Genomic DNA, 16,046 nt, shown 5'->3' on the forward strand with positions numbered 1-16,046 from the left:
AGCCAAGTCGACAGCTCATTTGCAGCCCAAGTTACGCATTTGATCTCCAATGCAAATCTAACTGTGACAGGCAGTCACCAACAAGCCAACCTATTTCCAAGCCTAACTCAAAGTAAATCTGAACCACATTATAGATTTAGCTTATGTGTGAATTTATAAATGCTAGGCTTGTGATAATTAGGTTCATGCCTTCTTCCTTAAAAATTAGGGGGGTGTCAAAATACGAAACTATCCAGTGAGACCTAACGACACGGACACTACTTTCGATTTGGAAACAATGGTTGGCTAACGGTAAGGGATGAAATATTATTAAAATTCATGTAGGCATTCACACCATTAGGATATAGTTTATGTAATTTTGAATTAACATATTGCTTTACGCTTGAAGATAATGCCATTTTAGAAGATAGCAGGTGGTCGTCAGTGTGCTGTGAGAAATCTTTCCGGTAGCTTCACGTGGGTCACTGTTTTTTCCTTTCTCTCTTTCTTCTCCCAGGGTTTTCTTGGGTTCTTCCACCATTAGTTATACTGACCTGACCGCCATGTATAGCCTATTGTGTGTTGAAAATGACGTTAGATCTACAGCAACAACAAATACATGATCACAGGCATTGGTAGTGTGAGTTTTTCTTTAACCTTGTACTCTAGTAGAAAATGTGATGGACAAGGTCAGAGAAAACTCGGACTTACACCCCAACATAAGTGTCCAAATATCAAAAAAGGGGTGACAAGCGTCAGAGGAAACTCGGATTAGGACTAACTAGGCAGTTACTTTCATTTACTTTATATACAAGCAACGCAACACTTGATAAAACGTGCTGAGTTTATAAATTTATTGGAAGTTATTTTAGTTTCATGTATGAACATTAATGTATTCTTTTCATCTGGGTATTCTTTTCTCAGGTGAATTTTCGTGCGAAGTGAAAAATCGCTGTTCTTAAAATATTCATCGAGTTCAGGACATGAATTTGCAATTCCATATCATCCGTTTCTCACGTTGGTAAAATCTCATTTCATAAGTTAAGATTTATATAATGTAGGCATGATTTAAAACAATTCAACATAATTCTAATGAGCTTTTTACCAACATTACATAAAACAAATGAGACATTACAATAAGCATGGTAGGTAAGACATAGAAACACATCATAATGCATACATACGAATTGGACAAACCTCACAACACATGGCTTGAGACAGTAGCTGAAAAACATTTAAAAGTTAGTGAAAATGAATTTAGTATCTGGATAAATAAAAAAAAATGCAATTTTGGATTAAATGAAAAAATAAAAACTTTAGTCAAAATTGAAACTTAAATGCAGAAGCACCAAATTGACTAACAAACATGATGCATACAGCTTACACCTTTCATAAAAAGAAAGGAGCTAACAATAGGGCACTTGATTAGTGCATAAGTCAAGAAAGGATAAACAACAAATACTGACACAAGCGTTAGTTTTCATCACAGCGAGGGTGGGGGTGGCTATTATTTACAGATATAATAATTACAGTTTTTACGATTCCAGAATAGAATTAAAGATCTAAATGTATTAATGTTTGAGAGTACTGCTGAGACCATTTTCATAAAAAATTCAAAGACAATGCAGAGTTATGTTGACTACATTAACTTTTCTTCTGGCTGGACAGTTTTGTGAGTCATAATAAAAAAGTCACACCTTTTCACTGCCTTGGATATGGTATTTCTAGTTGTTTTAAACATATTTGTATTGCCAGCAGTGTTGTGGCTAAAAAGTTTTGACCATCAGGAGCTTTCTAGAAGCATCAGAATATATATTATTGATAACAAATATGCTGACAGGGAAGAAATAATGTTGGTATTAGGCCAGGTTTAAGATGGTCTTTCACTCAGTTGTACACTAAAAGGAATTGGTTATGAATTGAAAGTATGAGACACAAAAGTATAATTGCAACATACCTAATTATGGCCCATGTCGATAGTGTATTGACACCATTTTGGGTTGGGGAGCTGAGACTTCAGTTATGTGCTTTGTTATCCCAAGTGTGATTGGTGCAGATGACGCCATAAAATGACATCTAACAATTGAGAATAGGGTATTTTGTAATACAAACCTTGAGAAAAGTGACCAGAAAATTCAAATGTGAATAGAAGTAAAGAAATTTTTTGTTTTCTTCAGAAATTTCAAACAAAAAGTAGTTTTTAGGCTTAGCAGTGTCATATATCATTACCACATACACACACATAATCACAGTGATACAGACATACACAATGAATAGTAAGGCTTATGGGCACACAAACAGCTGGATGAACAAAGGTGGCATAAATATTCTCACTCTTATTTATAATGTGTGTGGATAAAGAAAAATCACTTTGGGAAGCAAATAACTTTGGATTTGAAATTTGCAAGTGTGAAATGCAATTTCTTTCCAGCTCTATGTTTTTGGGATGTTGTTTAATATGATCTGCACCAGTCTGTATTGTGCTGTTTTAACATACTGCAGATGCAGTTCAGAATAGCAAGGTCTTACTTATAAATTAAAGGGAAAAACAAAAACAATGTTTAACGGTATTGTATTAAGGATCAGTCCCATTAGTATGATAATCTAGATCTGGTGTCAAAAGTCATCGACAGTATGGTATTAAGGATCAGTGCCAATTAGTATGATAATCTAGATCCTGTTTCAAAAGTCATTAACAGTATGGTATTTCGAATCAGTGCCAATTAGTATGATAATCTAGATCTTGTGTCAAAAGTCATTAATAGCATGGTATTAAGTATCAGTGCCAAGAGATATACAAAGATCAGTGTCTACAAAGCTGTTGTACTGACTACCCTCCTATATGGCGCCAAATCTTGAATCACTTACAGCCACCACCTCCACCTCCTTGAACGCTTCCATCAGCATCGATGCCTCTGCAGCATCCTCAACATCCACTGGAGTGACTTCATCACCAATAATGAAGTCCTCAAACAAGCAGGGATCACCAGCGTTGAGGCCATGCTCATGAATATACAGCTATGATGGGCAGGGCACATCTCCAGGATGGAGGATCATAGCCTGCCAAAGACTGCACTGTATGGTGAGATGTCCACTGGCCACCATGATAGAGGGGCACCTCAAAAGAGATATAACGACACCTTGAAAAAGACCCTCACCACCAAGGAGCATCTCAAGCTATTGACCATGAAAGCTGGCGATGTACAGTTCACTGAACCACTACCACTTTTGAACAAAATAAGTGGACAAGCTTGGAGGAAAAATGATGGTGAAGACAAAACTGGGAACCATTGACAGCACCCACCACAAGCCAGACATTTCCCTGCAGCTTCTTTGGATGGACATGTCTGTCACATATTGGGCTCTTAAGCCACGAGAACATGTGAAATAGTCATGGACATCCCCTTCCTAAATCCTTGCAAATCTTCACAAGTGAAGTCAAGCCAACATTAAGTATCAGTGCCAATTAGTATGATAATCTAGATCTGGTGTCAAAAGGCATTAACAATATGGTATTAAGTATCAGTGCCAATTAGTATGATAATCTAGATCTTGTGTCAAAAGTCATTAACAGTATGGTGTTAAGTATCAGTGCCAATTAGTATGATAATCTAGACTTTGTGTCAAAAGTCATTGACAGTATGGTATTAAGGATCAGTGCCAATTAGTATGATAATCTAGATCTTGTGTCAAAAGTCATTAAGAGTATGGTATTAAGGATCAGTGCCAATTAGTATGATAATCTAGATCTTGTGTCAAAAAGTCATTAACAGTATGGTGTTAAGTATCAGTGTCAATTAGTATGATGTCTAGATCTTGTGTCAAAAAGTCATTAACAGTATGGTGTTGAGTATCAGTGCCAATTAGTATGATAGTCTAGATCTTGTGTCAAAAGGCATTGACAGTATGGTGTTAAGGATCAGTGCCAATTAGTATGATAATCTAGATCTTGTGTCAAAAAGTCATTAACAGTATGGTGTTGAGTATCAGTGCCAATTAGTATGATAGTCTAGATCTTGTGTCAAAAGGCATTGACAGTATGGTGTTAAGGATCAGTGCCAATTAATATGATAATCTAGATCTTGTGTCAAAAAGTCATTAACAGTATAGTATTAAGTATCAGTGCCAATTAGTATGATGTCTAGATCTTGTGTCAAAAAGAATTGACAGTATGGTGTTAAGTATCAGTGCCAGTTAGTATGATAATCTAGATCTTGTGTCAAAAAGTCATTAACAGTATGGTGTTGAGTATCAGTGCCAATTAGTATGATAGTCTAGATCTTGTGTCAAAAGGCATTGACAGTATGGTATTAAGGATCAGTGCCAATTAGTATGATAATCTAGATCTTGTGTCAAAAGTCATTAAGAGTATGGTATTAAGGATCAGTGCCAATTAGTATGATAATCTAGATCTTGTGTCAAAAAGTCATTAACAGTATGGTATTTAACATCGAAACCAATTAGTATGATAATCTTGATCTTGTGTCAACATTATTAACAGTATGGTATTATGTGTCTATACCATATATCATGGTAATGTAGACCTTTTGTCAAGGTCATTAACAGTCTGGTATTACAGTGCAAGTGTTTATGCCAGTTAGTATGGTAATGTAGATTTTGTGTTATCGTTATTAACTCTATGGCATTAATTATGGTAAAGTGTATCTTCATGTTTTGTAGCAATTTGGTATTATGTATCCATGCTAGTGAGTATGGTAATGTATATGTAATGTTTTGTAATAATATGATATTAATTATCCATGCCATTAAGTATAGTATTATATTTATAGCATGTTTTGTAGCAATTTGTGATACTGTTCCGGTGGCCTAGTGGTTAGAGCATCCACCTCAGATGCAGGAGGTCGTGGGTTCGATCCCCGGCCGAGTCATACCAGAGACTTACAAAAATGGTACTAACAGTCGCCTTGCTTGGCGTTCAGCATTAAGAGGTTAGTGTTAGGACTGGTTGGCCTGGTTTCAGGATAATGTGACTGGGTGGGACATCATGCTACATGTCTGCGGCATGATGCCCCAGTGCTAGACATCACTATAAACTGCCACATTGCAGACATCATAGCGATATGACTGAAAAATTGTTAAAGCTACGTTAAAAATAAAAATCACATCACATAGCAATTTGTTATTTATAGTATGTGCCAGTGAGCATGGTAGTGTACATCTCATGTTTTGTAGTAGTATGTTATTATATTAAGTATCCTTGTCATTAATTTATTTGATATAATTTTTTTTTTCTTCTGAGGGTGATAAAATTGGTTCTTGAAGTAATTGGACGTATTTATGAGCTTGCTTGATACTATCCCCTAGGTTGTAAGATAGCATTGCACTGAACATTACATTTTCTAACCCATTACATATTTGTATTTAATGATATCAATAAAAATAGTAATAGCTCCCAGAAAACTGGAAAGAACTTGATGCTGTATGGCTGGGAACTTCTTATAATGTACAAGACATGAATTAAACAAAGTAATTTAAACAATATGAATCAGTAGTTTGTATATTTGCCATTAATTTAGTGGATTGATACAATTGAAGTGACAAAACATGAATGTTGCCACCAAAATATGCAAAACAGTGAAGTCAAAACTAATGTGCTGTTACTCCAATGTGACACAAAAAATTAAATAAATTCTTTGGATATGATTGTGGTCAGTTTAGATAAAAGTAGAATGGATGTAATTTCCCAAGTATTTAGTGTATTATGAATTTATCATGATACTGGTACCTTCAAAATAAGACTTTTTTTTACACATGCATTATTATCATTGGTTCATTGTCTAATATTTCTTCCCATATGAATCTATCAGGGCATTCCAAGTTCCTTCTTATCTTAATACAGTTACATTTACAGTAAGAATTTCTACATTTGCATTATCATCCATGGTTAGTTGTCTAATATTTTAAATCCATCTCTTTCCAGATACCAGATGTAGAAAAACATGATGAAGACCTAACTACGGCAGAAGGAGGAATAGGTTCTATTGAAATAAGTTTTTTCTTTTTATTCAAGATAAAAGTTTGTTCATTTGCATTATGTGTACCATTTTGTGTACACTTACGTTCTCATCAGTATCTGATATAACTTGTTTTTGCTGCAAGATCTTCATATTACCATAATTTCTTAAACAGTCACAGTCATGCATTGTTTTCATATTTAGGGAAAATTTAGCAAATAAATAATAGAATAAAATTATCAGTTAACAATATTTCTTGGATGAGGAAGATAAGATAACAAGGCTTTTCACATTTCAATATTGTAAATATTTGTATCACATTTCCCAAGGAAAGCTTGTCTTACATATATGTCAGTGCTTCCAGAAATAAAAAATGGTAGATAAAATAAATTTAATTAAAAATACTCAGATTTACTCAAGATGATGTGCTTGTGTATCTCTTAGCTATAAACTGCACTGAACATCCCTTACACAGAGAGGGTTATTTGATATAAAAATAACATTATTTAATATTCACAAGAAAGATGTACTGTACAATCATGTAATAATAATAATAATAATCATAATAATGACCTTATTTAAAGAGGGTAACACAATTAGCTAAAACCTAATCTACCTTGAGGCCCTCATACAAAGGAATTTATTTGTTTAAGCTGCGTCTCTGAAGCCACTGGATATATTGGCTTTGGAAGAAGGAAATAGAGTGGACATTTCTAATCTCAACTGGAATACTATTCCAGAGCAGAGTTCCAGAGTATTGGAAACTTTTTTAAAATAACTCCTTATTTGGTTTGGGAATTTTATACTGTTTGGTAGACATGGATCACAGGTGGGGAGTATTACCAGGTAGCCGATACTGGAATAGTGATTGTAAATATTCCGGAGCACTATTATGAGATATCCTATGCATTAATTTGGTTTTTCTCAAAAAGATTCAGTCTTTAATAGGTAATATTTTAAACCTACCAGCTAAACTTTCCTTGCTTTCTTTCTTGATTGAAATTAGCCCAAATGCTCTTTTTTGAAGATGTGCCAGCTTTGCTATGTTTTTATCATTTGAATTACCACATACTGTACTACAGTAGTCCAAATAGGGGTGTATGTAACTGTTATAAAATAGTTTTCTGTGCCTTTCAGGGATAAAATGTCTTATCCTACTGAGAAGCCATAAACTTGAGTTGACTTTTTTACTTATATGTTTGATATGTTCAGTCCATGATAGGTTATTATCTACCAGAACACCAAATAGTCTATCATGACAGACCATTTGCAAATTTGTATCCTTCCATGTCAGAAATAGGTCCTTCTTTGCTGTGTTGAGATAAGTAATATTTTAGTTTTACCAGTATTTACCATCATGCCATTACATGTGCACCAGTTGTCCTGTTTGTTTAGGGCATTCTGTAAAGAAATTTTGAGTTCGTGCTTTGTGTTTTGGATGTCTGACAATGTTGTGTCATCTGCATAGAGATCTGTAGATGATATTGAGTCTCTTAGTAAAAGTGGTAGGTCATTAATAAATAAAATGAAAATAAAATAGAGTTTTTGTACTGTGAATGGTTTGTTTAAAAAATTAGGACATTTTGATAAAATTTCACATTTCCAGATTTAAACTGATTGCAGTGAAGTTAAATGTTAAAATTTCACATTTCAAAATTAATTAAAGATATAACCTCTGAAGTGCCCTGATCAGAACAAAAATGTCTGCAGCTTTAGTCAATTGAACAACTTTTTTTATATTTTTAATGAGTCATCTATTATGGTCATTCATTAAAATAAAACTGATGCAGTGAAGGTTTTGGTAGCTCCTCAAGGGGTTTGTTTCCTAGAACAGCTGCAGTGCAGTCAAATCCTTGTTAAATTAAAATGTTTCCAGTTTTCTTCAGGTGGGTGTTATATTTGACATGGATATAAAAATCAAGGTTGTCAATGAAATATTCCCTATCACATGTTGTCTCATTTTTCATATCCTATGTAAAACTGGATACTATGTTACAGGTGTGGTGCTTTTATATTTTTACAATTTAGAATGAGCTCCAAATGTTTTCACCAGTATCAGTCCCATTATTGTTTTTAAGGAATTTCATCTTTTGTTTTTTATGTATATTTTATTGGCATTGTGTGATGACTTTTGTCCATATTTTAGGGCATGAGTTTGGACCTACCTGGCTAATATATTTATAAAAAAAAGTAACATGTTAAAATTGTATGTTCTTTTACAAACTTCAGTTGTCCATCAGGGTGTGGGACCGAGACCATGATATATATGAGAATAGACTGATAATAGAATATGTACATTAAAAGTATTATACAATAGACCGGGTCATCAAAAAAATCATAATATCTACATGTACCTGTTTTTAATATTTTGACGTGCAATGCCCTGACAGTTAACAGAGGTTGATGGTTAATAGGGTGATGTACAATCAAAGTTCTACTGTATATAATTGTAGATAATATATTACGATTGTTTGTAGGTAAACATGAAAATATGTTTACTTGGATTTAAGTTCAGAACATTTCTTTTTCACTTTGGAGTTCCTGGTATATCTCCTGTTTGCCATGGTCTTTACTAAAGTTTTAGTAATAGACCTGATATTGTTGACAACTTAGAATGTTCTATAAGTGATCTTTTGACCTTTATCCTTGTCCTTATTATATTGTGACTGAAACTTTTATTTAAGGGATAAGTAAACAGTAACTCTTTATTCCTATTTTAAAAAAACTGTCTTTTAGGTGTGTTAAGTTTTATTTTGAGAGGTTGTATATATTTAAATTATTCATTGGAATTGCAAAGTGCTCATTACTACTTTTTGGACTAAATCACTATCTTGGGAATATGGTGAATTTACTGAACTTGTCGGTTTTCACTCTTTATCACCGGAGTTGTAACAATTTCTTCACAAGCAACTTATATATATATATATATATATATATATATATATATATATATATATATATATATATATATATATATATATATATATATATATATATATATATATATATATATAAAGGTTTAGTGTAAAATGTTTTAACCTGAAGGTAATAAATAAGTAATAACAACACAAAACTTTATATAGATGAGTAGTGTATTCACTTTCAGCACCACAGGGGTTAAACATGTTGGAAAATGAGGCCAGGACAGTTGAAGGTGGAACCAGCTCAAAAACTGTGGAGGTCAGAGGATTTTCTTTGGACACAAGTCATGATGTTCTGGAGATGTACTTTGAGAATTCCCAGCAATCTGGAGGAGGAGATATAGAGGAGTTTGAAATCAAAGATGATGTGGCTTACATCACATTTGAAGATGCTGAAGGTAGTCATAATAGCTGCTGTTTGAAGTAAATGTTTGTTAGAAGTTAGAAATATTATGCTAACATTTTAGCTGAATAGCTTGAAACTCCAAAAGTCAAGTGTAGAATGTATTATCTATGCTAATTTGTGTTTACCTTTTATTAAGATGGTTTTCTGTTAAAGTATGTTTATTTTAAAGTAAACATAATTTTAGACAATGAAAAGAATATCTTCTATGTATCAAAATTTACTTGTATTATAAAAGAATTCTTGCTATAAATCATGCTTTTCTAGTCAATATTGATAGGAATATGTTGCTTTTGTCTTCAACAATGTATAATTTGTACTGTTAAATTTTCACATAAAGTTCAGAATAAGTGTTGCCAGGGGTCAAACCAAACTAAATATTATGGTAAAGTGGGTTCTATCTCCTGTCAAAATATGGAAAAATGATTGGGAACATGGGAGAAGTGTGTGAATGGTCATTTTTTTTTGTGGGAATAACTTGTTGAACATCTGGTGTTTCATTGGCCCAGCAATTTCAGGAGAATTGCAAACAAAAAATGGTCAACATTCATCATTTACCCTAGGTTTTAGATACACACCTTTGTTTGAAGCACCACACATTTGCTGACAGTTTTCTGTAGTTTTATTATTTACCCAAATATTTGGATACTCTAGATAAGCTCAGATATAGTGTACATGAAGAAACAGAAAAGTAAGTTGAGTTTAATTTAATGCAGCTCTGGTATTTGAAAACAGCCATGCTGATATAAGCTGCCTATATGACATTTCCAGTTATTAGTATTTATTTATTTATTTATTTATTTATTTATTTATTTATTTAAAGAGTGTATCTCTGTAGTAACTAATCTCCCATGAAACCCTTTATTATGCTAAGTAAAAATAAAATGAATGCACAAACCCATGTACCTGATTTGTGCAACAACTGGTACATATAATTTACACAGATCTGTTGTGATATTAGGTAATTAGTATTTCACTTCACTATGGTGGCCTAGTGGTTAGAATGTCCGCCTCAGATGTGGGAGGTCGTGGGTTCGATCCCCAGCCGAGTCATAACAAACACTTACAAAAATGGTACTAACAGCTGCCTCGCTTGGCGCTCAGCATTTAGAGGTTAGTGTTAGGACTGGTTGGCCTGGTGTCAGGATAATGTGACTGGGTGGGACTTCATGCTTCATGTCTGCAGCATGATGCCCCAGTGCTAGGCATCACTGTAAACTGCCACACTGCAGACATGTAGCGATATGACTGAAAAAATTGTTAAAGCTACATTAAAAATCCAAATCACCCACCCACCCACTATGGAAGTAAACCATGATGGTCATCTTGAAAATATTGTTCTCTCTACTCCTCTCAAATGGATGTTTAGATCAGCAAGGGATTTTCACCAAAATACTTCTAATAATGTCTACTTGGTCCTAAAAGAAAATGGCGCCAAGCTGGCATTGACTATTGTCCATCACAGAAGCTAATTTGGAAGTCTTGTTATCAATGCAGAATATCAAAGATGTTTCAGCACTAAGCAGTTAAAAGGAAGAAATGATCTTATCCTGAATGCCTGTAAATTCTTTTTATCCAGTTGAGTGTCAGTTCCATCAAGGAACTCTTGGTTTTTGTTGTGGTGAAAGGTGAAGTCTTTAAATGTAGTATCAAATAATCCCATCTTTCCTACTGCTACTCCAACACTCATACAATGAAAATGACAATTGAAACCTTGGCAGCCATTTTTTTGAATTGTTTTTTTTTCTTAGGGCTGTTCCATTTAAACATACATGGTACCCAGGGAAGGCAGCTTTTTTAAAATATATGCCAGGGTAATTTGAGTTCACTAAGTTCACATTAAAATGATAGAAATGTCGAGTACCCCACATTAAAAATGCCTTCCCTGGGTCCCAGGTATGCTTTAATATTTTAGATTCTATAAGAATTAGTACTTTAGCATATTGTATTATGATTCTATGATCTTTTACTAAAATCAAAGAGCGAAGAAAACCAATACATTTTGTAAAATTCAGCAAATAATTTATATCCCTATAATACAAATTGAAAATGTATAAAAATAACTGACTGTATTGTGAAATAAATCCCAGATAATCCTAGAATTTCAAACAATTGTCCTAATGATTAAAATTCTGAACAAACTTTAGCAGTACTCTAAAATAAATACAATGCTGGAAGTGTTGATGTGTTTGTGGTGGCCAAGTCTTTTGTTGAATGACAATAATACAATCCAAGAATATATCCTTATTTGAAATTTCACTATAAATCCAAACCTCAATTTTCAAGAATGTTATTTTTAGAGCACTTTAATTTTCCAGAGAAGAATTACTTGAATTAAATAATTTGAATAAATATATTCCTGCCTAATTGTTGTTGGTCTTGTATCAAGTGATATCAGATAGTGACATAGTGACATTTATAGGACACCCTGAATCACAAAAATTGGGACTTGCGTTGTTTGTTTATAAGATGCATGGAATTAAAGCATTTGTGATAATGTAAATCTGATCATTTTGAACCATTTTTATACTGATATGTGACCTATAATTAAATTCATGGATTTATCATATAAAATGATTTAAAATGTTAAGCATTATGAATTTTAATGGATTAAAACAAATTATAAGTTGACAGTTTAGTTGTGACATATTCCAATCAATAATGTAATTGTAATTTAAATTATTTTTATCTATCTATTGATCTGTCTGTCTGATCTGTCTATCACTCTTTATATCTGACCTAATCAGATCTGATCTATGCAGTTTGACTTGTTAATTTTTCCAGATTGCAACTCTGACTCCCAGACAACAAGTCATCCATTTGGACATATCTGACTTGCAACATACACACACAATGCATATGCTATAACACCAAGAGATTCCATGTGAAGTTCAAATACAAATTCAAATGTCTATAGTCACTATATTTTTAGTACTATAAACAAAATATATTATTTGTAAGTATTCATATTGTTCCTTCTTAAAACCACTTGAACTTCAACCATGAAAACTCACTTCTGTGCAGATCTGTTTTTTTATTGGCAGAGGGATTGGTTTGTAAAGGCAGTTTTTACTGCAGGTATTCTAATTATTGAGAAGGAGACCACATGACTGCATTTATGTTTTAATATTTTAAGTCGGGTCATATTCACAAGCATAAAATTGAGTTCAGTATTGGAGAAAATTTGCAGATGCAAAGATTATCCTGTATATAACTTATTGTCTGTCACCTTCTACAAACTTGCCAGATTATCAGCTAGATGACTGGTGAAGTTTTTAATCAGACCATCTCAATTAGTTCAAAAGAGAAATGATTATTTTGTTGATTTCTCTTGAGTACTCATGTAGACAATTAACAGAAACAAATGAAAACATCCTGGAATTGTTTCTTTGTTTATATTTATGATTCATCCAGAGTGTTACTTCCAGTGAAAATTGTCCATTGATTATTTCAAGGATTAGCTTTGTTTTTTATGCTAGCAATAAGGTAGAGAATATTGTTTTATGATGCTGGCCTTTTATTCTCTCTAATCCCTAGTTCATTTCCAGATGACTAGAGTTTTCCATTATCCACCTTTAGCACATTTAGTAAATAGTTTGCTTTTGGAGCTAAAAAAGGAAAGCTATCAATTTAGAGGTAAAAATTTATGGAAACTGTGAGTGAAAGAAGAAAAATGGTTTAAACACATTGTCATTAGTTGTATATAACAGACCTGCATCAAACATTGTAGATGGCTTCCACTAAGTGTAAGGATTCAGAATCCTGTTGAGTTTGGATTCAAAAGGTCAGATGTCAAGTTACTATAGCTGATAAAAATCTCCACAAAAATTAATTTCTCATGATGTAGTTTGACAAAGGTTTGTGAGTGGTTTGCACTTTAGATAATGCAGAAGCAAATTAATTTGGGGGTCAAAAGTTCACGTCATGGATATGCGAGTGAAAGATCATTTGTTTGGCATTAATGGCTTTGATTGTGGACCATATAGCTTGACCAAGGTTTGTTGAGGACTTGTTATTAAGGTATGAAAAAGGGCTTATTGATTTTATGGTCAAATGATAAAAGGCTTATTGATTTTATGGTCAAATGGTGAAAGGTCATGATGATAGTGACTTAAAGAAAATATAAACTTTGTAAACAATTTTTTTTCTGGAAAAGTTCCTTGATCAAACTAAAATTGTGGAAAACTTTTGCTTTGGGGCACAAAAAGCTATAGATTTTGAGGTCAGAAGGTCACAGAAACTTGCCATTTTAAGTCTAAAAATAAAATGATTATTTCTGTAGTATGATTTGTTCAAGCAGCATACTTTGATGAAGGTGAAGGTTAGTGTCACTGAGAACCTCTGAGGCTAATGCCAACATAGAGGAATATTAGATATGTGGTGGACCTTCTTCGCTTGCCAAGGTTCTGATATGTTAACCTATCTACACTTTGGTGAATCAGTCAAATATCTGAGTGCTTTTGCACTAGCAACATCTATTTTGATTTCATGAGTTGCCTCCATTAGTACGTAATGTCAACATCCAAATGTAAGAGCAAATTTAATTGGATGCAGTGACTTGTATCCAATGAAATTCACCGATCAGAGACACTGATCTATCAAAATGATCCACCAAGGTGTAGATTGGTTAACATATTGGAACCTTGGCCAGCAAAGATGGTGGTGGACATATAATGTGCTGATCATGAAACTCTTGATTTTCTTGTTTTTGTTTGGTAATGAATGATGTGGACCTTTTCCCTTTTAGTTGTCCAGAGAGTGGTTTCCCGCAGTCCTCACAGAGTGGCAAGCCAGACATTGACTGCAACCATGTTTTGTCCTCCACTACAGAAACCCTGCTATGAAAACAGAGTCCTAGTCCAGAATCTGAATAGTGCTGTAACAGAGCAACTACTGACCAACTTCCTGGAGACAGAGACAGGAACAAAGGTCACAGAATTCCTATATGGAGAAGAGGAAGGAAAAGTTGTTGTAACTTTTTCAGATTTTATTGGTAATTATGTTTAGTAATTCAGAACTTGAAACGTTCTAGGAAGTAGATAGATTAAATGCATTGAGTAAGAAAATTTAAAAAAATGCTGACTCAGTGAAATAAGAAAAAGTTTTCATTAATTGAGACAAATATTGCTGTGCTTTTGTAACTCACATGAACAAAATATTGGAGAGCTAATGCCATGAACCTTTCATATCTGACATGGCAGATGTAGATAGCAGGTTAAAGTTTGTGTTAAGGATTGTTATGTATATCTGTATTGTGTGTTTAAACATTTGGTACATGACTAAAGATTCTATTTTAAGTTAATGAACTAAGAACAGATTGTTTGAGTTCATGTTGTATATGTTGAACCTGTTTACAGTTTGGGGTAATTTCCAGTTGGATGATAAAGTCAGATGGGTTGTGTTGCGACACAAGTCACATAGCAGGTATTGTGACTTAGAGTTGTAATAGAGTCATGGAGATGTATATATGGAGGAAGAAGAGAACAATTAATTCATTCCTAATTCCTATTTTCTAATATTGTTCTTGTTTAATTTTAGTTTGTACTCGTATTTAATGTTGTGTTTAGATTTAATTTGAGAGGAATCATTTATTTAAATTATTTATTGGAATTACAGATTGTTCATATGACTGTACTAAGTATTATTTTGGGATTATTGTGAATTCATTCAAAGGAGTTCTTTACAATATTTACAAAACTTGTTGATTTTGCTTCTTTCTGTTAATTTAAAAGCATGGAGTTTTAACAGTATCTTCTTTGTTCATATAATGCAGTTACACATTTAAATGTCTCTGCTGTCGATCAAACAACATTGTTCATTATTTTATAAAATATTTATTGAACTCAACCTAGCTTACCTTGGCAGATTCTCATATTAGTGATTACTGTGGCATCAGTGTCTGTCCACACTCTAGTTCAAGGTCAATGTTAAAGTTATTCAAATTAGGTTAAAGATTTTACTTGATACCAAAATAGAAGGTGAGATTAACAGAAGAGAATATTTTGTAACATTATTTTTAATAATTTGCTGTGAAACGTTTGTTATTAAACTTGTATTCAAAGTTTGAGATTTGTATTACTTGTAATGCTTTTAGAAAACAAATGAAAATTGGTGCTCTTCTCCAGATGACACTTTTCTGCATCCAGATATTTAATATGGCTGATTTGGCTCACACTGCATCTACTTTTTTTTGCACATCAGTTTTAAATGATTAAAATGATAACAATAATAAAGATTATAAAATGTCAGTGATTAATTTGGTCAAAATGCACATTGATTCAGTAATATGATTTCTACTGATGAATTATTTCCACTGCTCTCTTGGTGTTAGATTAGGTCCTGGTCCAGCATATAAATAGGTACAGCAGTGTGCAACCACTGTTCCTGATCCAGCATATAAATAGGTATGGCAGTGTGCAACCACTGTTCCTGGTCCAGCATATAAATAGGTATAATGGTGTGCATACACTGTTCCTGGTTCAGTAGATACATATATGTAGCATTGTGCATTCATTGTTCCTGGTTCAGAATTTGAATAGGTATAACAGTGTGCATTCATTGTTCCAGGTCCAGCATATAAATAGATACAGCAGTGTGCATACACTATTCCTGGTCCAGCTATAAATAAGTATAGCAGTGTGAGTTCATTGTTCCTGGTTCAGCATTTGAATAGGTATAATAGTGTGCATTCATTGTTCCTGTTCTGGCATATAAATAAGTACCGGTATAGCAGTTCCTGGTTCAGCATATAAATAAGTATAGCAATGT

General features: G+C 33.3%; 1 protein-coding gene across 1 annotated transcript; it reads left to right on the forward strand.

The window, feature by feature from the left end:
* Nucleotides 1-249: 249 nt before the first annotated feature.
* Nucleotides 250-15,342, forward strand: LOC149795596 (uncharacterized). The gene is made up of 4 exons (XM_089964114.1): nucleotides 250-291; nucleotides 5,921-5,975; nucleotides 9,061-9,273; nucleotides 14,026-15,342. Exons 3-4 carry the CDS (start codon nucleotides 9,078-9,080, stop codon nucleotides 14,283-14,285), a joined length of 456 nt encoding a protein of 151 aa, XP_089820240.1. The 5' UTR covers nucleotides 250-291; nucleotides 5,921-5,975; nucleotides 9,061-9,077; the 3' UTR covers nucleotides 14,286-15,342.
* Nucleotides 15,343-16,046: the final 704 nt, after the last annotated feature.

The sequence above is a fragment of the Sinohyriopsis cumingii genome, chromosome 7, assembly GCF_028554795.1.
Source record: "Sinohyriopsis cumingii isolate HCF-2022 chromosome 7, ASM2855479v2, whole genome shotgun sequence".
Taxonomy (NCBI): Eukaryota; Metazoa; Mollusca; class Bivalvia; order Unionida; family Unionidae; genus Sinohyriopsis; species Sinohyriopsis cumingii.

Excerpts from the sequence above, each read along its gene's own strand:
- LOC149795596 (XM_089964114.1), top strand. The coding sequence starts at position 9,078 with ATGTTGGAAAATGAGGCCAGGACAGTTGAAGGTGGAACCAGCTCAAAA. Across the intron at positions 9,274-14,025 it reads CACATTTGAAGATGCTGAAG|TTGTCCAGAGAGTGGTTTCC; the intron begins GTAGTCATAATA and ends TTTCCCTTTTAG.